Raw genomic sequence first — 24,475 nt, forward strand, 5'->3', positions numbered from 1 at the left:
AGAAGAAGGGAAAGGGAAAGGGAGAGGGAGAGGAAGGAGAGAGAGAGGGGGATGCTGGTTTGGGTTTCTGTTGGCTCAGGAGCTCCCCCTGGAGGTCAAGGGAGTAGAAGGTGCAGGGCAGGGGTGGGGGTTGGCAGAATGGCCGGCGGGGGTCGCAGTTCTGTGTCTGCAGACAGCAGGTGCCCTGCCGCCCTCACTGCTCAGAGAGCTGTCCAGGCCGGCTCTCTCTTCTGTTCCCCCACCTTGTCTGCAGTCTTAAGCCGCTGTGCATCGCACTCATGTATCAGAGAGCTTGCGTGTGAGAGTGGCTGCCTGTCGTCTTTTTATCAGAACCAGGTGGCCTGTACTGTGAAGCTTTTCCCCTCAGTGGTTTGTTTTTTCCCCTTTATTGGAGGACTAATGTTTTCTAGCGGCAGTGAGTACAGTCGTTCGTACATGCGTAACAGTTCTCAGCTCTCCACACAACAATACACCCCACTAGGTCCTCTGTCGCGCTGGTTTTTTAATTGAGGGGCTTCCTCGGGGACGCCCTGGGTCCTGCTGGGAGGACTGTGGTTTTGGGGAGGTGCCTTTCCCCCCCACTGACCCTTGTCCTTAAGGCTACAGGGTTCTGACATATCTGGTGATTATTGTTTTTTATTGTTTTGTTTTGTTATTTTAACCAAAGGTTACCAGAGCCAATTGGGCTTTGACCTCAGCTGCTGAAAAGACTTTCCGTTTCTGGGAGGGCAGGAAAATGGCCACCCCTCCTCAGGTCTTCTCCGTCCAGGGCCCAGAGGCCCCGTAGCTGGGAGGGCGGAATGACAGCCCTGTTGGTTCCTCTAGGTGGTGGGGAGGGTGGCAGCCTGTCTGTGGAGTTAAGACAGTAAGGTGATATACTTGGTTGGAGGGTTGCCGTGAGGACCGACATGCCATGGTATTATTTTTGCTTTTCCCTTGATATACAGAGGAGGCTTGTTTGGGGACTAGGAGATGTGGGAATGGCTGGAGGTGGAATTACTGCTGCTTCAGACTCCCCTGCTGTCCCCTGGGGAGCCAGGCTTGGGGGTGGGTGGGCAGGGAGCAGGGCAGCCAGCGTGTGACCTGCCCACCTTCCAGGCCTCGACTGCCTCCCTTCTTGCCCACCAGTTCTTGTAGGTGGTTGCCTGGGGCCATCTGTCCCTCCCCTGAGCCTGCAGCTTGCCAAGAAAGAAAGTTGGGACCCACTGGTCTGCCCTGTGTACAGCTGTAAATATTTCATCTTGGGCTTTCTAGCTCTTTGGTCCAGTGTCATATTGACACTAGTGTTGTCGACTCGTTCTCACTGAACGCTCTGGTACTGCCCTCTCTCACTCCAATTTGGGGGCTTTGTAGAGAGAGGTTTGGGGAAGGCCAGGGAAGATAGCTTCCTCTTGACTCCCTGGTTGTGGGACACACACACATACACACACACAACACACACACTCTGTTTCACACACACACTCCCTTACACACACACACACACACACTCACACACACACACACACTCACACACACTCACACACACACACACACACACACACTCACACACACACACACACTCACACACACTCACACTCTCACACACACACATACTCTCACACTCACACTCTGGGATCGAACAGGTAAACATCTTTTGGCAAGCACACACTTGCCGTTTTCTTGTGGCAATATGTCTTCCGGTCTCCGTGTGTGGAGATCGGATGGACTGTGGTGAATCAGACCACTTTGGCTGGGGGGGGGGGGAGAGGGCAGAGGGCAGGGGGGTAATATAAGGTGTAACTTAAGCTACATGTAATCTATTTATAAAGTAAGAGACTCATCTATTTTTATGAAAGGAAAGGTTTTGTTTTTCTCCCGTCTCTGGTCGGCAGCTGAGGCAGCGTGTCTTCTGTGGACCAGATGCGTGTCACCGCTGGGTGTAATGCCCTCGGCGCCCCACCCTGCCTGTCCCCAGCCACGACTCGCCCGCACCCACCCACGAGTGATTTCAGCAGTCCAAGGCTACTCTTCACCCCCTGCCCTCCAGCTCCTTGAGCCTTGAGAGCCCCAGGAAGGGCCCTGTGGGAGTGGCTGGGCAGTGGGGAGTTTGCAGTTGACGTGGGTGGGGGGGGGGGCGCTCAGCCTCAGGGGGAGCCCTGCCCTGGGGCTTGAACTCTGCAGGCAGATGAGAAGCGGCCTGGGGGTAGCCGTGAGGTGGAGGGGTCTGGTCAAGAGCGCATGGCTTCAAGGTGCCAGGGTCCCAGGATACCAGATGGTCGAGATAGGAGTGGACGTGCCATGAGGTGGACCCCCCCCCCACACACACACACACACACACACACACGTCCGACCCGCTGCGCTGCCGGCTGAGACCTGGACTGTGGCCCTTCCCTGCTCCTCTCCTGCAGGGCCGCAGTGAGGAGTGAGCGAGCGAGGGAGCCAGAGGCCTTCCAGCCCGGGTTCTCGGGGTCTGAAGGAGCCCGTGGCGAGTCTTGAGGTGGTGGGGTGGGCGTAGGCCAAGGCGGAGAAGATGCCCGGGCTCAGGTGGGCTGTGCGCTGATCTCGGGCAAATCCCTCACCTCACCCACCGTTCCCTCTGCTCGGCCCTCAGAGAAATGAGGCAGGGGCACCTCCTTTGTGAACGTGGCATCCAGGGAGCTTTCTGTCCTGTTGCCCGTCTGCCGGCTGGGTCTGCATGGAGGGCAAGGGGCGGGTTTCTACCCACGGAAAGACTACTGATCCTGCCAGAAACCAATGTGTTTACTGTGCTGTTGGGAATACCATGCCCTTTATATCCTGTATATTGGCTTCTTTTAAATAAAGTGAAATGTCTTAGAACTGCTGCCGTATCGTTATTAATGAAATGGTCTGGGGGGAGTGGTCAGAGAGCTTCAGAAACATTAAAACAAAGCCACTCACCAACTGTTGATGGACGAGGGACTTTCACATTACCCGCTACATTATTTAAAATCTGCTTTATTTTTATTATCAATATTTTAAAAATCATGCATTTGGACAAAGAGAAAGAGATAGAGACACCTGCGGCACCTGCTTCACCTCTCGTGACGCAGCTCTCCTGCCGGTGAGGACTGGGGACTTGAACCTGGGTCCTTGAGCACGGGGATGTGTGCGCCAGACTGTCCTGGCCGCCTTCCCCAGAGCACTGCTCCACTCTGGCAGGCGCGGGTGCCCTCGGTGCCAGGTGTGCGTCTGCATAGCCGTGCTGTCTCCCAGCCCGCCCTACGCCTGCATTTTGCATGTAGAATCAGGCTGTGTTGGACACATTTAGAAAGCACATGGGGGGTCACAGGCTGAGTAATCGACAGAATTTGCTTTGGAATTGAGGTCCTGGGAGCCACAAAACTCCGTCACCAAAAAAAAAAAAAAAAAAAAAAACTCCGTCACCTCCTCCACCTCTTCTTAGAGTAGAGGTGGGGCGAGGGGGGAAGCTAGTCCAAATGACCACCCCCCACCCCTGTACCTGGAGTCGCCGTGTCTGCCTTTGCTGCTCAGCGGATGGTGCTGAGATAGGAGACGGGGCTTCACACGTGCACGGAACGCAACATGGAAGGCCATCACCTGGACTCTGAATTTAAGAAAATGGTTTAGGGCAGAGGGGAGACCGCATAATGGTTATGCAAAGAGACTCTCACGCCTGAGACTCAGCCTCAGGTTCAACCCCTCACATCACCATAAGCCAGAGCTGAGCAGTGCTCTGGTAAAAAAAAAAAAACAGTTTATTTAAAAAAATTTTTTTAATCTTTAGGGTGGGGGAGATAGCATAATGGTTATGCAAAAGGACTCTCAAGCCTGAGGCTCCTAAGTCCCAGGTTCAATCCCCCATACCGCCATAAGTCAGAGCTAAGCCGTACTCTGGTGTTTGTGTCTCTCTGCATGTCTCTAAAAAATAAAATAAAATAAAAAAGAAAGAAAAATCAGTATTTGAAAGGATTAAGCGTACATGGCGCAAAGCACAAGGATAGGTGTAGGGATCCCGGTTTGAGCCCCTGGCTTCCCGCCTGCAGGGGAGTCGCTTCACAGGCAGTGAAGCAGGTCTGCAGGTGTCTGTCTTTCTCTCCCCCCTCTGTCTTCCCCTCCTCTCTCCATTTCTCTCTGTCCTATCCAACAACGACAACAACAACAACAATAACTACAACAACAATAAAACAACAAGGGCAACAAAAGACAAAATAATAAATTTAAAAAATCAAGAAGGAAAAGGAGTTATCAGCCAAGCTGTAGCCATCCTTTAAGGGGAGGAACAAATCCCTAAGGCCAGGGTATCAGGAAAGACTCAGAACCTGAGACTTATTACTATTTTTAAGTTCTTTTTAAAAAAGAATTTATTTATGAGAAAGATAGGAAGAGAGAAAGAACCAGCCATCACTCTGGTACATGTGCTGCTGGGGATGGAACCCGGGACCCCATGCTTGAGAGTCTAGTGCCTTAGCCACTGCGCCACCTCCCAGATGACTATTTCTAAGTTCTTTATTGGGGGATTAGTGGTGTACAGTCGACAGTAAAATGCAATAGCTTGTACATGCGTAACATTCCCCAGTTGTTGTCCACGTAACAGTTCAGTCCCCACCAGGTCCTCCTCTGCCCTTGTTGTTCCAGGACTGAGCCCTCCCCGCCTCCCCACCCCAGCCTTTTACTTTGGTGCAGTTCACTGAGAACCTGAGACTTATTTATGATTGCTTTGTTTTGCTCTTTTTCTCTTTTTTCCCCAGAGCACTGCTCAAATCTGGTTGATGTTGATGTGGGAGATTGAACCTGGGATTTAGAAGCCTCAGGCACAAGAGTCTTTTTGAATAACCACAAGCTGTCTCCCCACCCTTATTTATGATTGTTTACCAGAACACTGCTAGTAGTGGGGGGTGTGTGTGTTCAAACCCCTGACTTTTAACGACCTTTAGAGCATGAAAGTTGGTTTGGTTTTTTTTTTGCATAACCATTGGGCTCTTTCTCCCACTTGCCCTCCCCCTACATCTGAGTTTTAAATTTCAACCACTCACCAAGCAAACCACTTCTCCAAGAGAAAAGTGTGTGTGTGTGTGTGTGGGGGGGGGCAAACCCAACAAAACTCAGAAGTGCTGGTTCCACGCTCGGACCTGAAAGTGCTGACCAGCCGGCCTTAGGAAGCTGCATGCGAGTGGGCCATGCATGTGAGCCCCAGGCTCTTGGGGTCCCCTCAGCAAGCCCATGGAGAGAAACAAGCTCTTTTTCCATCTCCTCCTCCTTTTTAGTGATTTAATATGGATTTACAAAATTATAAAGGGTACTTATGGTTCCACATATGGTATATATGTACAAAGGGTACATATGGTTCTCACCACCAGAGTTCTGTGTCCCCGTGCGTCTCCTCCACTGGAAACTGCAGTAATTCTCCCAAGATCACAGATCTGGGCTTTCTTTCTTTCTTTTTAAATTTTATTACCTTTATTTACTTATTGGATAGAGAATGCCAGAAATCAAGAGGGAAGGGGGTTGCAGAGATGGGAGAAAGACACTTGCAAACACTGCTCCACCACTTGCAAAGCTTTCCCCTGCAAGTGGGGACTGGGGGCTCGAACCCCCGTCCTTGTGCATTGTGACATGTGCGCTCAACCAGACGCGCCACCACCCGGCCCCTGGGCTGACTATTTCTATAACCATCTGTCCCTATTTATATATCTATTGGTCCCCCTCCCCTTTTTTTCCTATGGTCCTGCCTTCTCCTAAGTCACACTCACTACTTCTGAGTGTCTTTCCATTTTAGTATCTTTTTCCTCTCTTCTCTCTCGGGGTCCTGATGGAGTTGGGGTTCAGAGCCCTCTGGGCATCTTCCCCTGACAGTTCTCCCCCTCTGGGAGCAGGGACCCAAACTCTATGGGGAGCAGCAGGCGGGAGCTGTGGCTTCTCCACTGGGCACGGGGGTTGGCAGGTGCACCCAGCCCGCAGCCGGAATGGCAGGTCTGGGGTACAGGCCTGCCCCCGTGTCACGTGCTGTCCGCGGAGCCGGCTGCCCCATTGTCACGTGCCACCTTTGCGCTCCCTCATTGGCTCCTCAGGTCCTTGCACCCGCCTCCCCAGCAGGCCCGCCCCCAGGGCCTCGGCTGACGGTGATTGGTCGTTGGGCTCACGCCCTCTGCCTGGTGCGCAGACCGGGTGCGACCATTGGGGGGGGGGCGTGCACATGTCGGAGGGGCTTCTTTGGGGGGTTTTTCCTTGCCCGCTGCCACTGAGCAGCATCTGCCCACCGTGTAGACCCGAAGCATTGCCAATTAGGCGGCGGAGTGGTGACGTCGTAGCCGGGCAGGGGTGCTGGGTTCCCCTAGCATCCGGGTGGTGCAGTCGGGGCGGGCTGCACGCTGGTGGAGACCCGGGTCCTGCAGAAGGCTCGAGCAGACTCGCTGGGACCCGGGCCCTGCAGACAGACAGCCGGGCAGACTCGCTGGGACCCGGGCCCTGCAGACAGACAGCCGGGCAGACTCATCTACACCCGGGCCCTGCAGACAGACAGCCGGGCAGACTCGCTTACACCCGGGCCCTGCAGACAGACAGCCGGGCCGACTCGCTTACACCCGGGCCCTGCAGACAGACAGCCGGGAAGACTCATCTAGACCCGGGTCCTGCAGACAGACAGCCGGGCAGACTCATCTACACCCAGGCCCTGCAGACAGACAGCCGGGCAGACTCGCTTACACCCGGGCCCTGCAGACAGACAGCCGGGCAGACTCGCCGGGATGCTACTGCCGCCTGCCCTGCGCTGCGCCGCGCTGCTCCGCACCTGGACGGGAGCCGGGTGAGTGACCGCGTCTGCACCCTGCACCGGGTGCCGGGACCCTTGGGACGCGCGTCTCATGGGGCCTGTTCCTCTGGACCCCACCCCAGTTCCCACCGGCTTCCTCCTCCGCGACCCCTGCCCGCATCTCCCAGCCCCGCATCTCCCCGCCGCGCTCACTCCGCACTGACCCACCACCTCCTCTTTGCCCCAGTGCCTCGCACCCCTCTCCGCACTCAGTTGTACACTTTGGGACCCGACTCTGGGACCCCTGAGCCTTTCCGCTCCTGGGATGTCTACCGGTCTTTTTGTCAAGTTAAGAAACCTTTCTTGGGCGGGAGGAGACAGCATCATGGTTATGCAAAGAGACTCCGGTGCCTGAGGCTGCGAGGTCGCCGAGTTCAGTCCCCCGCATCACTCGCGGCCAGAGCTGAGCAGGACTCAGAAAGAAAGGAAGGAAGGAAGGAAGGAGTCCTTCTGGTAGGTGGAGTGGTCTTTACGAAGCACTTTATAATGTGGCAAACGCTTGCCGAGTGCCAACCGAGCACTTCTGGGGGCCTGGGGCGCAGGCAGTGCCAAGGGTCCTGTTTGAACCCTCATGTGGTAGATTGCTCCTCCGAATCCCAGCCCAAGAAAAGCAGTCTTTTCTTTTTAAATTTTTAAAAAATATATATTTTCCTTTTTGTTGCCCTTGTGTTTCATTGTTGTGGTTATTGTTGATACCGTTGTTGGATAGGACAGACAGAAATGGAGAGAGGAGGGAAGACAAAGAGGAGGAGAGAAAGACAGACACCTGCAGACCTGCTTCACCGCCTGGGAAGCGACTCCCCTGCAGGTGGGGAGCCGGGGGCTCGAACCGGGATCCTTGCACTTCGTGCCACGTGCGCTTAACCCGCTGCACCACCACCCAGATGCAGTTTTGTTCTTTGGCAGTTATCTGCTGCCCTGCCCCTGCACTCAGTTCTCTGGGATCTGTCCTGTGCATTTGGAGGGAGGCACGGAGGACAGACCCCCCCCCTTTGTGAATGTAGGAAGAGAGAGAACCAGACATCACTGGCACATGTGCTGCTGGGGGTGGGGGTCCAGCCCAGCGCCGCTGCCTGACAGTCCGACTTCATCATGGGCAGAGAGCCCTCCTTCCTCATCCAGGACTCCTGCTCCTTCCCTCCGGCCTTCAGAGCGGGGCAGCCCCCACTTGCCACTGTGCTGTTGTTTGCCTGCTCCCTGGGACCCTGACCTGCTGAGCTCTGCCTTTTCAGAGTTAATCAGTGTCCCAGGGATGGCACAGTGCTCTGGGCAGTGTCAACACGGCTGGAGGTGCCCCGTGGCCATGACAGGCCAGAGTTCTGCGTGGTTGAAGGTCACCTTGCCACACCCTTCTCTAGGCCCCACTAGCCAGGACCACCAGTCACAGAAGCGGTCTTTTTTTTTTTGTTTATTATTATTATTATTATTATTATTTTTAAATAATTTATTTCTTTATTGGGGAATTAATGTTTTACATTCAACAGTAAATACAATAGTTTGTACATGCATTACATTCCCCAGATTCCCATTTAACAATACAACCCCCACTATGTCATTCATCATTTTTCATGGACCTGTATTCTCCCCACCCACCCACCCATCCCAGAGTCTTTTACTTTGGTGTAATACTCCAATTCCATTTCAGGTTCGACTTGTGTTTTCTTTTCTAATCTTGTTTTTCAACTTCGGCCTGAGAGTGAGATCATCCCATATTCATCCTTCAGTTTCTGACTTATTTCGCTCAACATGATTTTTTCAAGGTCCATCCAAGATCGGCTGAAAACGGTGAAGTCACCATTTTTTACAGCTGAGTAGTATTCCATTGTGTATATAGACCACCACTTGCTCAGCCACTCATCTGTTGTTGGACACCTGGGTTTCTTCCAGGTTTTGGCTATTACAAATTGTGCTGCCAAGAACATATGTGTACACAGATCTTTTTGGATGGATGTGTTGGGTTCCTTAGGATATATCCCCAGGAGAGGAATTGCAGGGTCATATGGTAGGTCTGTTTATTATTTTTAATTATCTTCATTTATTGGACAGAAACAGCCAGAAATTGAGAGGGAAGGGGCGTGATAGTGACAGACACCTGCAGCCCTGCTTCACCACTCGCAAAGCTTTCCCTCTGCAGGTGGGGGCTGGAGGCTTGAACCCGGGTCCTTGCACACTGTCCCCTGGGATCAGCCAGGTGTGCCACTACCCAGCTGCAGAAACTTTTTTTAAAAAAATTTATTTCTTTATTGGGGAACTAATGTTTTACATTTAACAGTAAATACAATAGTTTGTACATGCATAACATTCCCCAGAAACTGTTTTTTAATTTTATTGGGGGGGGGGTATTGAAACAGGACTTCTGGAGCCTCAGGCATGAAAGTCTCTTTGCATAACCATCATGCTGTCTACACCCCGCAGAAGCTGGCTTTATCAGGCCTTTAAGCACTTACTGGGTATCTTGTAGTGCTGAGGAAAACCCTGCAGGGGAGGGTGGGTACCTGAGGAGGTTTCCATGTGGGCGGGGTCTTGGGAGTGGCTACTGGCTTGAAAAGTTTAGACTTAAAACCTCTAGTGGGCTTCGTGGTTATGCAAAAGGACTTGCATGCCTGAGACGCCAGACTCCAGGTCCCACCACCATGAGTTAAGAATGTTCTGGTGGGGGTCCGGCCTGGTGGGGGTCGGGTGGTAGCGCAGTGGGTTAAACTCTGTGTAAGGATCCCAGTTCGAGCCCCCGGCTCCCCACCTGCAGGGGAGTCGCTTCACAGGTGGTGAAGCAGGTCTGCAGGTGTCTGTCTTTCTCTCCCCCTCTGTCTTCCCCTCCTCCGTTTCTCTCTGTCCTATCCAACAGTGACATCAGTAACAACAATAATTAAAGTCTCTAGAAGCAGTGGATTCATGCTGCAGGCACCGAGCCCCAGCAATATCTCTGGAGGCAAAAAAAAAAAAAAAAAAAGGTGTTCTGGTTATAAAAACAACAAGAAAGCTTTGGTATCTGGTCAGATGTCACCCATATATGTGTGTGTTCTAAATTTCGTTAATAAGAATAAGAGGGAGTCAGGCCGGGTGGTGGCGCAGCGGGTTAAGCACACGTGGTGCGAAGTGTGTAAGGATCCTGGTTCGAGCCCCCAGCTCCCCACCTGCAGGGGAGTCGCTTCACAGGCGGTCAAGCAGGTCTGCAGGTGTCTGTCTTTCTCTCCCCCTCTCTGTCTTCCCCTCCTCTCTCCATTTCTCTCTGTCCTATCCAACAATGGCATCGATGACAATAACTACAACAACAATAAAAAAACAAGGGAAACAAAAGGGACAATAAATACAAAAAAAAATCTAAAAATATAAGAGAACAAAAGCATCGTTCTGGCATATGCAGTGTCCAGGGGTGAGTAGGGACCTCGTGCCTGCAAGGCCTGTGCTGTCTTCACACCGCGCTCCCTCTGGCTCTGTGGGCTTTATATATATATATTCCCAGAACCCTGCTCAGCTCTGGCTTGTGGTGGTGAAGGGTGGTTGAACGTGGGGCCTGGGAGCCTCAGGCATGAAAGTCTCTGCATAACCATAATGCCATCTACCCCTGCCCAGACTACATTCCTTAAAAGGAAAAAGGCCCGCGCTGGTAGGCAGCTCCCCTGCATGGCCGCTGCTCTGGCCCAGGTTCCAGCCAAGGCTTCGCTGCGGGTGCCTTGGGGGAAAGCCGGCCTGGGGCAGTCAAGGCCTGTAGGTGCCAAACACAGACAGACAGACAGACAGAAGAGGCCGCGATGACAGTATTTATCAATTCAAGCGGGTGTAACCCCCATTTACAGATGGGAAACATCTACTAGGGGCGGGTAGATAGCATCATGGTTTTGCAAGGAGACTCCTTTGCCTGAGGCTGCAAAGTCCCAGGTTCAGTTCCCCACCACCACCATAAGCCAGAGCTGTGCGGTGCTCTGGTTGAAAAAGGGAAGGAAGGAAGAAAGGAAGAAAGAAAGATCTACTAGGTAGGGCAAACCATGGACTAAGTCCAGCCTGACGCCAGGTTGGGCATTCCTGGCCTCTGTCCGCCAGATGGCATAGCATCCTGCAGTTGTTGCCACCAACAAACTTGTCCAGACATTTGCCTGGTGTCTGGAGCCAGGGGATCCAGAATGACTGGTGTTGAATCACTTCTTTGTCAGATGTTGTCTTTTCTTCTCCTTTCTTTCTTTTTTTTTTCCTCAGCGCTGCTCAGCTTTGGCTTATGATGGTGTGGGGGACTGAACCTGGTACATGGGAGCCTCAGGCATGAGAATCAGTTTGCATAACCATTATGCTGTCTCTCCCACTCAGATATTTTTTTTTTTTAAAAAAAACATCTACTTGTTCATTATTGGATAGAGACAGAAATCAAGAGGGGAGAGGGGAGAGACACTTGCAGCCCTGCTTCACCCCTCTGGAAGCTTTCACCCTGCAGCTGGGGACCGGGGGCTCGAACCCAGGTCGTTACATCCCCTGCTGACCCCTGCCAGATGTTCTCAGGAGACCGACCCCTTGTGTTCATGTCTGTTTCCACAGACTTGGTTGTTTTTAATTCTGTTGGCTCTGTGAGGAAATGTTGAATTCTATCTCCCCAAGAGAGGGGTCATAGTATCCTCTCTCTTGGCCACAGGACAGAGCCCCAAACCTGCAGGTGGGGACCAGGGGCTTGAACCTGGGTCCTTGTGCACTGTAATGGGTGCGCTTAACCAGGGGTGCCACCACCTGGCCCCTGACATTTTTTTTTAAAGAAAATAGTTTCTTTCTTTTGGATAGAGACAGAAAATGAGACAGAAGGGAGAAAGAGACCCCTGCGGAACTGGTGACAGCTTGTGACACCTCCCCTGTGTAGCTGGGGGCCTGGGGCTTGAACTTGCTCTGCTAGGCGCAGCTGTCTCTCCCCCACCCCCAGGTTTCCCTCGCAGTCTGGAGACCGCTCCTCCCCCCCCCCTGGGCTGCTGCCCCCTTCTGACCCTGGCGTGACCCTTGCACTTTCACACCTCCTTAAGGAGCCCTAATCTTCCAGATAAGGGGGTTATTGGCTTTATCAGGTTCCAGATAGCAGCTGGAAGCTTGCCAGGCGGGATGAAGGAGGGACATTTTCTTTCTGCTCAGCTTGGCCACACTTCTTACCCCAGACACGGAGAGGGAGAGGGGGCGGGCAGGGGAGGGGAGGCTGTTTTAGGCTCCCGGGCGGGCGGAGCACTGCTGTGGGAGTCCGGTCTTGAAGGTCTGGTAACACTGCTGGCAGCACTTAACTGTCTTAAAAGGTGGTTCTCAGATGCTGGCTGGGTTGGTGTGTGTCTGGCTGTGAGCAGAGGGGCCTGCCCAGAGGGTGGCAGGTTGGGGTGTTGGGGTGGGGTTTTCCCAAAGTGTCCCCTCCAGCGAGAATGGTCTTCCTGAGGACACGACACAAAAGAGAACTTTTGTTTTATATTAGTGATTTAATGTTGATTTACAGAAACACAAGATAACAGTGTTACAGCTCCACACTGTTCTCACCACCAGAGATCTGGATCCCCAAGTGCCACCTTGGAAGCTACAGCAGTAACTGTTAAACTTTTATCTTTACAACTGTCTATATATATATATATTTGCCTCCAGGATTATTGCTGGGGCTTGGTGCCAACTCTAACCCACTGCTCCCGGAGGACATTTTTCCTATTTTATTGGATAGCACAGAGAGAAATTGAGAGAGGGGGAGAGAAAGACAGACACTGCAGACCTACTTCACCGCTTGTGAAGCTTCTCCCCTGCAGATGGGGAGCCGGGGGCTCGAAGCTGGATCCTTACGCTGGTCCCTGTGCTTAGCACTATGTGCCCTGAACCTGGTGTGCCACCACCCAACCCCCTTCTGTCGATATTCATATATATTTGCCCATTTTTTTAAAGGTCCCATTTTCTCTTTCCAAGTCACACCTATTACTACATCCAGATGCCCCTCCTTTCCCCTCTTCTGTCTCTGGGTCCGGATGGAGTGGAGTAGAGTTCAGAGCCCTCTGGGCATCTTCCTATATCACTCCCCCTCCAGGAGTATAGACCAAAAATTCTTTCTGGGGAGCAAGAGGTGGAAGGCCTGGCTTCTAATTGCTTCCCCGCTGGGCATGAATTCAGGCAGGTGGATCCATACCCCCAGCCTCTTTCTTTCATTCTTTCTTTTGTTCCTGGAGGCCATTTTTCCCCTTTGTTGCCCTTGGTGTTATTATTGTTGTCATTGCTGTCATTGTTGTTGGATAGGACAAAGAGAAATAGAGAGGAGAGGAAGGGGGGGGGGGAAGAAAAAGACACCTGCAGGTGAGGAGCTAGGGACTTGAACTGGGATTGGTGCACTGGTCCTTGCTTGATGACCCCCCCCCCCCCCAGCCTGTGTCTATCTGTCCCTAGTGGGGCAGGGCTCTGGAGAGGGGAGGCTCCAGGACACATGGGTGAGGGTGTCTGCCCAGGGAGGTCAGGATGATGTCATGGTAGCATCTGCAACTTGGTGGCTCACTAAGCCACCTAAAATGAGGTGGGCCAGGGTGAGGAACAAACAAAAGCAGTGACTTGAGGTCTGGAGGGAAGCCCCCTACTGGGTGCCGCCTCTGGACCTACGGGACCCTGATGACACAGCAGGAGATGCCAGGGGCTGCAACCCAGCCAGCGAGGTCATTAGGTTCAAGACTGAGGAGGGTTCTTGAAAGCCAGTGCTCCAGACTGAAGCCCCTTCCCCCACCCAGCTCTCACTGGTGACAGCTGAGGACACTCAGGTGTGCAGTCCACACCGGGGACATCCTGGCTCACCGGGAACTCAGCCCTTGTGCCGGGGGGATCTGGCTGGTCCCCATTCTGACAGACAGCTCTGGGGTGTGTGTGCTCAAGGGAAAAAAGGGGTGGGTGGGTGGGTGGTGGTGCACCTGGTTAATGGTTTACAGTTCACAGTAGAATACAGTCGTTGGTCCATGTGTCACGTTTCTCAGTTTTCCACATCACACTCTGACCCCCACTAGGTCCTCCTCTGCCATCATGTTCCTTCCAGGACCTGAACCCTCCCCCCACATCCCACCCCCCACCCCAGAGTTCTGCTGTGTGTTTTCCCTTCTGATCCGATTTCTCAGCTTCTGTCTGAGTGAGACCATCCCATCTTCATCCTCTTTCTGGCTTCTCACTTTGCACGATTCCTTCAGGTTCCATCTTAGATGGGGTAAAGAAGGGGAATTCCATTGTGTGTACAGACCGTAGCTTACATTAAAGTGCTCAAGGGGGTCGGATGGTGGTGCACCTGGTTGAACGCCCATGTTACAGTGTGCGGGGACCCAGGTTCGAGCTCGAGCCCCTGGCCTCCACCTACAGGCAGGGGAAGCTTTGTGAGTGGTGCAACAGTGTTGCAGGTGTCTCCCTCCCTCACTGTCTCTCCTGTCCCTCTTGATTTCTCACTGTCTCTCGAATAAATAAAGATAATTTTAAAAAAAGTGCTCAAGTCCCCAGTTTGCAAATACAGGGAGAAAGCTTCATGAATGGTGAAGCGGGGCCGCGGTTCTCTCTGTCTCTATCCCTCTCCCCTCTCACTTTCAGTTTCTATCCAATAATAAATTAAAAAGCAACAAAAGTAACTTGGGTCTGTCTGTGATGAACTGCAGTGTGGAAAGCCAGGAGGTGACCAACAAAGCGAGAGCAAGCCCTGTCTGTGTGCAGAACAATTTGCAAGGTTTTTTGTTTTTCTCCCAGTTATTTTGTTTAGTTTTATAGAGACAGAAATTGAGAGAGGATGAGGGAAAAGGAGAGCTATTGTGAAGCTTCCCCCTTGCTGGTGGGGCCTGGGGGCTTGAACCTTGGTCTTTGAGCATGGCAGCTTCCCATCTCTATTGGGTGCTCACCACCTGTCCCCTTGCTCTCACATGCAGGTAGGAAGTGGCTGGAGGTAGTGAGGGCAGGACACACGGGGCAGGGCTGGGCCTTGAGCTTGGGTTTTGGAGACCCTGAGCCAACGCTCACCCCCGGCCTCCTCGTCCCCCAGCTTCTAAAGTCGCCCTCAAGTCAAGATGCTGGGGCACCCTGGGGCCCTCTGTTGGAAGGGAGCTCTTGGGGTGCTGCTGCTGACCATTCTCTGCCCCATGTCGCCCCTCAGGCTGCGATGGGGACACACTCACTCCCTGAAGATTGTCAACGAGCCCATCCTGGCCTTCACAAAGGGCAGCCCTGAGCGAGACGCTCTGCAGAAGGTAAGTGGGGCAGGGGCCAGATGAAGGGGCCCCCAGCCCCAACCCGCAGCCTCCAGGCCGCCCTGTCCCAGTCCTCGCCTCAGTCTGCGGAGGAAGCCTGGAGGCCGGGAGGAAGAGGAGGAAAGGCTATGTGCCAATTGGGCGGCTCTGGGGCCTTGATCCAGGCCCTCAGTCCTGGGCCTACAGGGGCTTTTTGCTTATCAGTGTTTGCCCGGGCCTGGTAAAATAGCTCACTTGGCTAGTGCGCTGTTGGCCGTGTGCACGGCCCAGGCTTGAGCCTGCCCTCCACTGCATGGAAGGAAGGAAGCTTCAGTGCTCTGGTTTCTCTCTCTTATATTTTACTTATTAATGAGACGGATAGGAGCAGACCACCAACATCACTCTGGTCCATGTGCTGCCGGGGATTGAACTCAGGACCTCATGCTTGAGAATCCAGTGCTTGATCCACTGCGCCACCTCCCAGACCACTAAAAAAAATATATATATATATATTTAAAGATTTAATTTATTTATTCATGAGAAATGATAGGAGAGAGAAAGAACCAGACATCACTCTGGTACATGTGCTGCTGGGGATTGAACTTGGGACCCCATGCTGGAGAGCCCAAAGCCTTTTCCATTGTGCCACCTCCCGGACCACCAGTAAAATATATTTTCAATAGGTAAATATTGAAAATATTTCAACTTACTACCTAGAGAGAATGACATGTAGGAGGAGGCTTTGGACTTGGCCCACTCTGACCCCGTGGAGATGGTGAACGTGTGGTCTCTTCCCGTGTCCCCTGTCTCTAAAACCAGTTGACAAACCCAGACCGAAACAGACACCTTTGCTTTTGCCCATAAGTACAGGTGTCCGGGGAATTGTGGGTTTTTGCATACATTTCATTGGCGGGTTTTATATATTACATATATATTAATATATTTTATTGGAGAGACACCTGCAGCCCTGCTTCATTGTTTGTGAAGCTTCCCCCCTGCAGGTGGGGACCAGGGGCTTGAACCCAGGTCCTTGTGCACAGGTAATGTGCGCTTAACCAGGTGTGCACCACTGCCCAGCTCCGTGGGAAACCTGGCAGGACGGGAAGTTCTCTCTGTGGAGGGGACTGGATGCTGGCACCTTCTTGGGGACCACACACCCTCAGGCCACCGCCTGGCCAGCCCCTTCTGGATTCTCTGTCTAGGTGTCTTGGGGGAGGCTGTGGACAGGGTTTGAGGCAGGTAGCAGAGCCTGATGACACTCTGTCTTCTTGCTAGGCCTTGAGGGATCTGAAGGGCAAGACGGAAGCCGTGCCGTGTGTGGTGGGAGACGAGGAGGTGTGGACGTCCAATGTGCAGTACCAGGCGTCGGTAAGTTGCTGTGGCAGCTGGGCGCAGCGTCTCCTGCATCCTGGGGCCTCGCCCAGGCTTTGTCTGCATGGGACACAGACACATCTGCGGGCAGGGCCCATCTGTCCTGGGATCCCTTCCAATGACACACGCTCCGTACCCATGACACCCTGGGTTCCATCTGCTGCTTACGGAAAGAAAGCCCAAGGCAGGGGGCCGGGTGGTGGCGCACACCTGGTGAAGCGCACGTTACAGTGCGCAAGGACCTGAGTTCAAGACCCCAGTCCCCACCTGCAGGGGGAAAGCTTTGCCGAGTGGTGAAGCAGGGGTGCAGGTGTCTCTCTGTCTCTCCCTTCTCTCAATTTCTGGCTGTCTCTGTCCAATAAAGATGATGAAAGAATGCAAGCAAGCCCAAGGTAAGCTTGGCTGCCCCAGCAGTGTCCGCTCCCCATCTGGCAAGAGGAAGTTGTGATTGGCCGCTGTCAGTCTGTGAGGCCGGAAGTGGTGTGTGTGGGGAGGGGCTGGGGCAGGAAAGCCCTTCTGTGGTCAGGATAAGCATGTCCCGGCTCAGGGGCCAGGCGGTGGGTGACTCACTCCGTTAAGCACACTAGGCAATCAAGAACAGATCCTGGTTTCTTTAGGTGACTAGAAAGGTCCCCAGCACGTAGTGACAGAGTCTGGGTGCCAAGCAGAGGCATGGAGTGGCGCTTCTGCCCGTGGGCCCTTTGGGTACCTGCCAATTCTCTGGGCTGCTTGGGACTCCTGGCCGACTAGGCAGCCAGTCACCGCCATCCTGCCTGTTGCAAAAAGTCCTGTGACTGCCCCCATTTGCTCCTCGACCTCCTCTCTGTGGAAGTGTAGCCATGGGAAGTCAGCCTGAGGAGGGCCCACAGCTAAGAGGCGGCTGACTGGGGTTTGAGCCCCTGTCTGACAAAGCCCACACGTAGAGGCGGGAGCAGGCCCAGCATTTCCGGCCCCCACGCTGAAGGCCGAGCGCAGGGTCCCACTCACCACGCAGCCCACGTCCGCCGAGCGGCGCACCAAGTGGAAGTTCTCCCACCACAGTCTGTCAGGATGGGACAAGGGCTGAGGGGGCTCCCTTTGTCGCACTGAAGACTCACGACCACCTGACAGTTCAATTCCCAACTTACCCTTTCTATTTTGTTTTTATTTATCTTATTTATTGGATAGAGACAATGAGAAATCAAGAGGAAATGGGAGATAGAGAGACAGACCAGCAGCCCTGCTTCATCACTTGCAAAACTTTCGCCCTGCAGGTGGGGACTAGGGACTTGAACCCAGGTCCTTGCACATCATAACAGGTGCACTGTCACCCATCCTCCCTCCCCCATCCTTCTCTCCCTTTTGATTTCTCTGTTCAAATAAATACATCCTAAAAAGGAGAAAAGTTGGTGAACTGCTCTCCCCACCCCCACTGAATTTGAATTTAAGAAGAGAGACTGGAGGGTCAGGCCTCCCCTGGGCCACACACTTGCAGCGTGGGGACACATCTCACTAATGGCAGGGTCCCGGCTCCACAGACGGGGCCGGGGTGACTGGCAGTGTTCTGGATTTTGGGGGGGGGGGTGTACACAGCACTCAGTCTGCCCAGGCCCAGACAGACTCACTGCTGTGCTACCAGCCTCAGGCGGTGACGGTGACCACTCCCTTTTCTCTCCACTTTCAGCCTTTCAACCATGGACATAAGGTGGCCAAGTTCTGCTATGCAGATGAGGTGAGGCTCCTCGGGGGCGGGGTGCTCCTGCCCGGAGCTGGTGAGGTGTGGGTGGGACTGCCAGGCCTCTCCCTGTTTCTGGGGGAGGAAATTGATTTTGGAAGCTGAGTGGGGAAGTGGAGGAACTGTGGACGGAAAACCGGGCGGGTGGCCGGTGATGGCACAGCGGGTTAAACGCACATAGAACAAAGCGCAAGGATCCCGTTTCTTACTCCCGACTCCCCACCTGCAGGGGGGTCGCTTCACAGGCAGTGAAGCAGGGCTGCACAGGTGTCTGTCTCCCCCCCTCTGTCTTTCCCCTTCTCTCTTGATTTCTCTCTGCCCTATAAAAAAAAAAAAAATGGCCACCAGGTGCAGTGGATGCATTGAGCTGGAACCAAGCCCCAGTGAAAGCTCTGGTGGCAGAAGAAAAAAACCAGGCAGGGGGCAGCGGTAGCATAAGAGGCCCTCACGATTGAGACTCAAGTCTCGGGTCCAATTCCTCTGCAGCACTATATATAAACCAGTGCTTAGCAGCGCTCTGGTTACAAACAAACAAACAAACAGGCAAGGAACCAGCCTCAGAGAGGGCCAGCAAAATGGAGGGGCCAACTGGGACAAGGGGCCCAACAGTGTGAGCTGGTGACCTGTGGCCACGCTGGCAGTTGGCATCTAGGACACCAGCAGTGCTGAGTCCCAGGCTCCAGCTGGGCAGGGCCAGGACTGCAGGTTCTGGATGGCAGGGTGGGGGTGATCAGGGCACTGCTCACTGCCCTGGGGCCCTCCCTGTGGGGCACAGCCTCTCACCCCCCTCCCCCCCCAGGCACTGCTCAACAAAGCAATCGCGGCCTCCCTGGCTGCCAGGAAGGACTGGGACCTGAAGCCCGTCGCTGACCGGGCCCAGATCTTCCTGAAGGCAGCGGATATGCTTAGTGGGCCCCGCAGGGCCGAGGTGCTTGCAAAGACCATGGTGGGACAGGTGAGAATGGGCAGGTGGGCATGCCCCACCCAGGTCAGCAGACGTCCACAAGCCAAACCTTTCTGATGTTCAGACCCAGCAGTGCCATCCAGGGACAGATGGACAGATGGACAGGGACAAATGGACAGCTACTGTTCAATACATTTCGTTGTGCTGGTCCCCACGCCACACTGTGGAGACACGGTCCCCATCACCTTTGTCTGAGTTGTCCTCTGTCCCACGTGGTCCCCGAGGCTGGACCGGAGCCCCCCGGCCGAGTACGCTTTCTGGCGCCTCTGCCTCTGTTCCTGTCGCTCGGAGCGTCTCGGGTGTTGTGCGTTTGGGGAGACAGTGATGACAGGCTCTTTCTCTGGCCTTTGTGGGGTTTGTATCCTGCAAGGTCTCCAGTGGATGCCTGTTGAGTGGTACTGGGGAAGGAGCAGGGAGGGAAGTGGTTGGTTTTGTCCCCTGACAGGAAGAAGCCTTCCTGGAAGGCGCTTTTTGTTGCTGGCCGCTACACCCAAGTGCCCTCTGCTGCCCGGAGATAGCACGGCAGCATTCTCCCAGTGTCCCAGCAGCCGCCTGGGTATGCTGGGCTGGCCCCGGTGAGGCGTTTGCTGCACAGACAGACCGAGGTGCCCCTCTGGACTAAAGATGTTTGGAGTGTGTAGGAAGCGCCGGGATGCCTGGGAGAAAGGGGAGCGCGTCTTGGCTGAGCTCGCCCCAGCAGGCACACTGGTGCCCGTTGGTGGCAGTAGAGGTCCCCCCAGGGCTCACGCCACCCTGCCGGCAAGTGCGCAGTCTAACGGAAGTTGATTGTGGCATCTTGACTCAGATGCCCCTGGCGAGAGTGGCGAGGGGCCACTGGAATTCTGCCCAGGCGGCCAGCAGGGCCACGGGGTCCAGTGTCAGGAGAGGGCCGGCCCTGACCCCCTGGCCGCCTGCTTGCAGGCCAAGACCGTGGTCCAGGCTGAGATCGACGCTGCAGCTGAGCTCATCGACTTCTTCAGATTCAATGCCAAGTTCGCCGTGGAGCTGGAAGGGGTGCAGCCCATCAGCGTGTCCCCCAGCACCAACCGTATGGTCTACCGAGGGCTGGAGGTAGCCCTGGCGCCGGGGCGGGCTGGGCAGGGGCCACCGGGGGCTCCGAGCCTGGCCTCAGTGCCTCCTTCCTCCCCACCCCAGGGCTTTGTGGCAGCCATCTCTCCTTTCAACTTTACGGCGATCGGTGGTAACCTGGCAGGGACGCCCGCCTTGATGGTGAGACCTGGTGGTGGGGTGGTTAGCGCTGGGACACCTGGGGCGGGGGACGCAGCTGGGACAACATGGAGAGGCCTTGGCACCAGACTGGTTCACAGCCCCACCCTGCCCCATGCCGAGTGGCCTTTGGCTAACCCTGCCAATTCCTGTTCACTTAGGTTTTTTGTTTTTGTTTTTCCCTTTCTGCAGAGCACTGCTCACTTTGGCTGGAATGTGGGGCTGGCATTGAACTTCATGCCTTTACACATGAAAGCCCCGTCAACTACTGACAGTGTCTCTGCTTTGCTTGTCTGGTTTTTTTATGACTGGAACCTTACACATACATAATTCCACCACTTCTGTGGACCATTTCTTACCTTTTTTGTTTTATAAATATTTGTTTATTCATGAAGATAGGCAGAGAGAACACTTTTTTAAACCTTTTCATTTTATTTTTATAATTACAATTTTGTATTATCGTTATGTATTAATTGGATAGAGACAGCGAGACAGACACCTGCAACCCTGCTTCAGCACTCGTGAAGTGAACTGTTACTCTGTTCTTTTAGAAAGAAGAGGGAGGGGACAAGTGAGAGACACAAGCCCCGGTCCCTTGCTGGGTGCTGTGCACAGTGCTCCCATGGGGTCCAGGGATCGACACACGTGGTCACAAGTGCTCTGCCCCTCTGGTTCCTTGGCCAGCGAGGCCGTTAGGGCTCAACCTGGCCCCTGGGGGCAGTGGGTCTAACAGGCCTCTGATCTGCCTGTGGCCTTCTGGCCCCCACCTGAGAGTCACCATGTTCCTCTTGCAGGGCAACGTGGTCCTGTGGAAGCCCAGTGACACTGCTGTGTTGGCCAGCTACGCCGTCTACCGCATCCTCCGGGAGGCCGGCCTGCCCCCAAACATTATCCAGTTCGTGCCAGCTGACGGGCCCACGTTTGGGGACACCATCACCAGCTCAGAGCATCTGTGTGGCATCAACTTCACAGGCAGCGTGCCGTAAGACTGGGGGGGTGCACCACAGGGCAGGGGACAGGCGTCCATCTGGCACCCCTGTCCTGTCCCCGGGCTGTGGCCATGAAGGCCAGGCAGAGTCCGTGCCCTTTGACTCACGCGGGGCTGGGCAGCCACTTTGCCTCTCTGCCCTGGTGAGTGAGAGCCTGGTAGCAGCCGGCAGCTGTGTGGCCATGCTGACCTAGTGCTTTGTCACTGCAAAGAGCAAAGTCTCCTCTCTCTCTCCTCCTCTCTCTCCTCTCTCTTTCCTCCTCTCTCTCCTCTCTCCTTCTCTCTCTCCTCCTTTCTCTCCTCTCCTCTCCTCTCCTCTCCTCTCCTCTCCTCTCCTCTCCTCTCCTCTCTCTCCTCTCCTCTCCCCTCTGTTCTCCTCTCCCCTCTGCTCTCCTCCCCTCCCCTCCCCTTTCCTCTCCTCTCCTGTCCTCTCCTCTCCTCTCCTGTCCTCTCCTCTCCTGTCCTCTCCGCTACCCTCTCCCCTCCCCTCTCCTCTCCTCTCCGCTACCCTCTCCCCTCCCCTCTCCTCTCTTCTCTCCCCTCTCCTCTCCTCTCTCTCCTCTCCTCTCTCTTCTCTCCCTTTTCTTCTCCCTCTCCCCTCCCCACCCCTTCTTCCTCTCCTCTCCTCTCTCCAGGGCTATCACTCAGGCTCAGTGCCAGCACTATGAATCCACTGCTCCCGACAGCCACTTTTTTCCCATTTGACAGGACAGAAATTGAGAGGAGGGGGAGATAGAGAGGAGGGAGGCAGACAGACACCTGCAGCCCTGTTTCACTGCTCATGAAGTGAGCTCCCTGCAGCAGGTGGGGGCTAGAACCCAGATCCTTGCACTTAACCAGCGCACCACCGCCCAGCCCCCTCCCCTTTCTCTGGATGGTGAAAAATGCCCTGGGCTGAGGAAGTGTCACCTGGAGCCCGGCTTCCACAATGAGCAAAGTGAAAGGCTCCCAGGCTCTGGTGTCTTGGCCAGGACCCAGCGGCACCGGCAGCAGGCCGCACGCCCCACCACAGGCTCCGGTGTCCTAGCCCCGCCTCCTGCCGGCCGGCCGCCCTGCTCTCGGGCTTCCTCTGCCGGAGCCCTCTCCCCTGCACCCCTGACCCTGACTCAGCCCCCACCCTCTGTTTTCAGCACCTTCAAACACCTGTGGAAGCAGGTGGCCCAGAACCTGGACCGTTTCCGCACCTTCCCACGCCTGGCTGGAGGTAAGAGCGTCGGCCCTTGGCTGCAGACCCAGCGGCCTGTGCCCCGGCCTTCCCAGCAGAGGGGTGCAGAGCTGGGGTGGGGGGCAGGGCGGGGAGCAGCCTCTTACTCTGCAGCCCGGAGCAGGGGCTGGGGGTGGAGCAGGGCTGCCTTGGGCTGCGTCTCTTATCATCAGCCTGTCGTTCACTGGGCACCGGGAGTGGCCTGGCTCTTTGGAGCTTCCAGAAGCCCCTACACACACGGGGCTTGGCCAGCACCGACGTGGGTGGGGGTCGGGGTGGCCACTTGAGGGAGAAGGGCTGGAGCTGAGGCTTCAAGGTTGGGAGGAAACTGCCCACAGCAACACCTCCTTCTTCCCTTCTTCTTTCTTCCATCCCCCCGTTCTCCCTCCTTCCTTTCTCTCCTTAGCTCCAGGGTTACCACTGGCGCTGTGACTCCACTACTGGGGATTTTCTATTTTATTGGACAGGACACAGAAATGGAGGAGGGGGAGACGCCTGTAGCACTGCTTTCCCACTCGCAAAGCTTCCCCCCTGCAGACAGGCACTGGGGGCTCAAACCCGGGTCCTTGTGCGTTGTAACATGTGCGTTCAGCCCTGCGCGCCGCCACCCGGCCCCTTCTGTTGTTGTGAGAGGCAGAGAGGAAGTGAGGGAAAGGGGAGCGAGACCCACAACACTGCTTCACCACTCATGAAGCTGCCCTCCTGCAGGGCGGGGGGCTTGAACCCTGGTCCTTGTGTGCCTGGGGACGTGGGCACTTTCCTGGCTGTGCCGAGTCCTAGCTGCACTGCGTCATCTTCACCCTTAAAATGGGAACAGTGGTGACAGGGTAGTTGGCTCAGTGACAGTGCACGGCCCCAAGTTCAGGCCCTGGCACCGCTCGTGCCAGTGATGCTCTAGTCTCTCTCTTTCTGCTGATAACATTGATCTTTAAAGAATAAGTTGGTGGGGGCAGGTGGTGGTGCACCTGGTTAAGCACACACACTACAGTGCACCAGGACCTGGGTTCAAGCCCCTGGTCCCCCCTGCAGGGGGAAAGGTTCATGAGTCGTGAAGCAGGGCTGCAGGTGAGTCTCCTGTCTCCCCCTCTCTCTCCCCTCCTCAGTTTCTTTCTAAATAAGAAGTTGGGAATCGAATTGTTAGGCAGTCGTGAGTCCCCAGTGTGACAAAGGGAGCCCCTTCAGCCATTCTTATCCCGCCCTGATGCCTGCAGAGTGTGGTGGGAAGAACTTCCACTTTGTGCACCGCTCGGCGGACGTGGACAGCGTGGTGAGCGGGACGCTGCGCTCGGCCTTTGAGTACGGGGGCCAGAAGTGCTCAGCCTGCTCCCGCCTCTACGCGCCCAGCTCGCTGTGGCCGGAGATCAGAGGGCGCTTGCTGGAGGAACACGGCCGCATCACAGTGGGCGATGTGAGTGACGGGCATCCTCTCACTGGGCCCGGGGGTGGGAGTGTGGGGGCTGATGGGATTGGCAGGTGGAGAGGGGTCTCCCCTTGTCTGGTGACGCCGTCTTCTCTGATGTCATCCTTCGGCTGCAGCCTGCAGAGGACTTCGGGACCTTCTTCTCTGCTGTGATTGATGCCAAGGTGAGGACAGAAGACAGCCTGGCCAGGTGTGAGGAGGAGGAGGCAGGGGAGACCACCTTCCTTGGGGAGACCCCGTCCTGCTGCTTGGAGCAGCCCAGCCACACTGTCCCAGATACCCCTGAAAAAGGGAGCCCGCCACACCCAGAGGCCAGTTCCTCACCACACACTCTGCAGCCAGGTTCCATGAGCCTCCAGACACAGACACACTCACACACACTCACACTCACACACACACACTGACACACACACACTCACACTCACACACACTCACACACACTCACACACACTCACAAACACACACTGACACACACACTCACACACACACACTCACACACACACACTCACACACACACTCACACACACACTCACACACACACTCACACACACACTGACACACTCACACTGACACACTCACACACACACACACACACTCACACACACTCACACACACACACTCACACACACACACTGACACACACACTGACACAC

General features: G+C 54.9%; 3 protein-coding genes across 3 annotated transcripts in view; all 3 read left to right on the forward strand.

Annotated features, from left to right (window-relative positions):
- IFFO2 (intermediate filament family orphan 2) overlaps positions 1-2,817 on the forward strand; it is a 40,899-nt gene extending 38,082 nt beyond the window's left edge. Inside the window, exon 10 of the mRNA XM_060200897.1 lies at positions 48-2,817. The gene's annotated coding sequence lies outside the window, so the exon portion shown is untranslated. The remainder of the gene's footprint in view (positions 1-47) is intronic.
- The window catches only part of MRTO4 (MRT4 homolog, ribosome maturation factor), a 366,835-nt gene that overhangs the window by 86,458 nt on the left and 255,902 nt on the right, over positions 1-24,475 (forward strand). The gene's annotated exons all lie outside the window — the stretch shown is intronic.
- ALDH4A1 (aldehyde dehydrogenase 4 family member A1) overlaps positions 6,265-24,475 on the forward strand; it is a 27,938-nt gene continuing 9,727 nt past the window's right edge. The window contains exons 1-11 of the mRNA XM_007537276.3: positions 6,265-6,763; positions 14,862-14,955; positions 16,210-16,302; positions 17,969-18,016; positions 18,819-18,974; positions 19,905-20,054; positions 20,139-20,213; positions 21,005-21,192; positions 22,329-22,402; positions 23,614-23,810; positions 23,939-23,986. Of these exons, the coding sequence (XP_007537338.1) occupies positions 6,705-6,763; positions 14,862-14,955; positions 16,210-16,302; positions 17,969-18,016; positions 18,819-18,974; positions 19,905-20,054; positions 20,139-20,213; positions 21,005-21,192; positions 22,329-22,402; positions 23,614-23,810; positions 23,939-23,986 (1,182 nt within the window). The 5' untranslated portion in view covers positions 6,265-6,704. The remainder of the gene's footprint in view (positions 6,764-14,861; positions 14,956-16,209; positions 16,303-17,968; positions 18,017-18,818; positions 18,975-19,904; positions 20,055-20,138; positions 20,214-21,004; positions 21,193-22,328; positions 22,403-23,613; positions 23,811-23,938; positions 23,987-24,475) is intronic.

The sequence above is a fragment of the Erinaceus europaeus genome, chromosome 11, assembly GCF_950295315.1.
Source record: "Erinaceus europaeus chromosome 11, mEriEur2.1, whole genome shotgun sequence".
NCBI lineage: Eukaryota > Metazoa > Chordata > Mammalia > Eulipotyphla > Erinaceidae > Erinaceus > Erinaceus europaeus.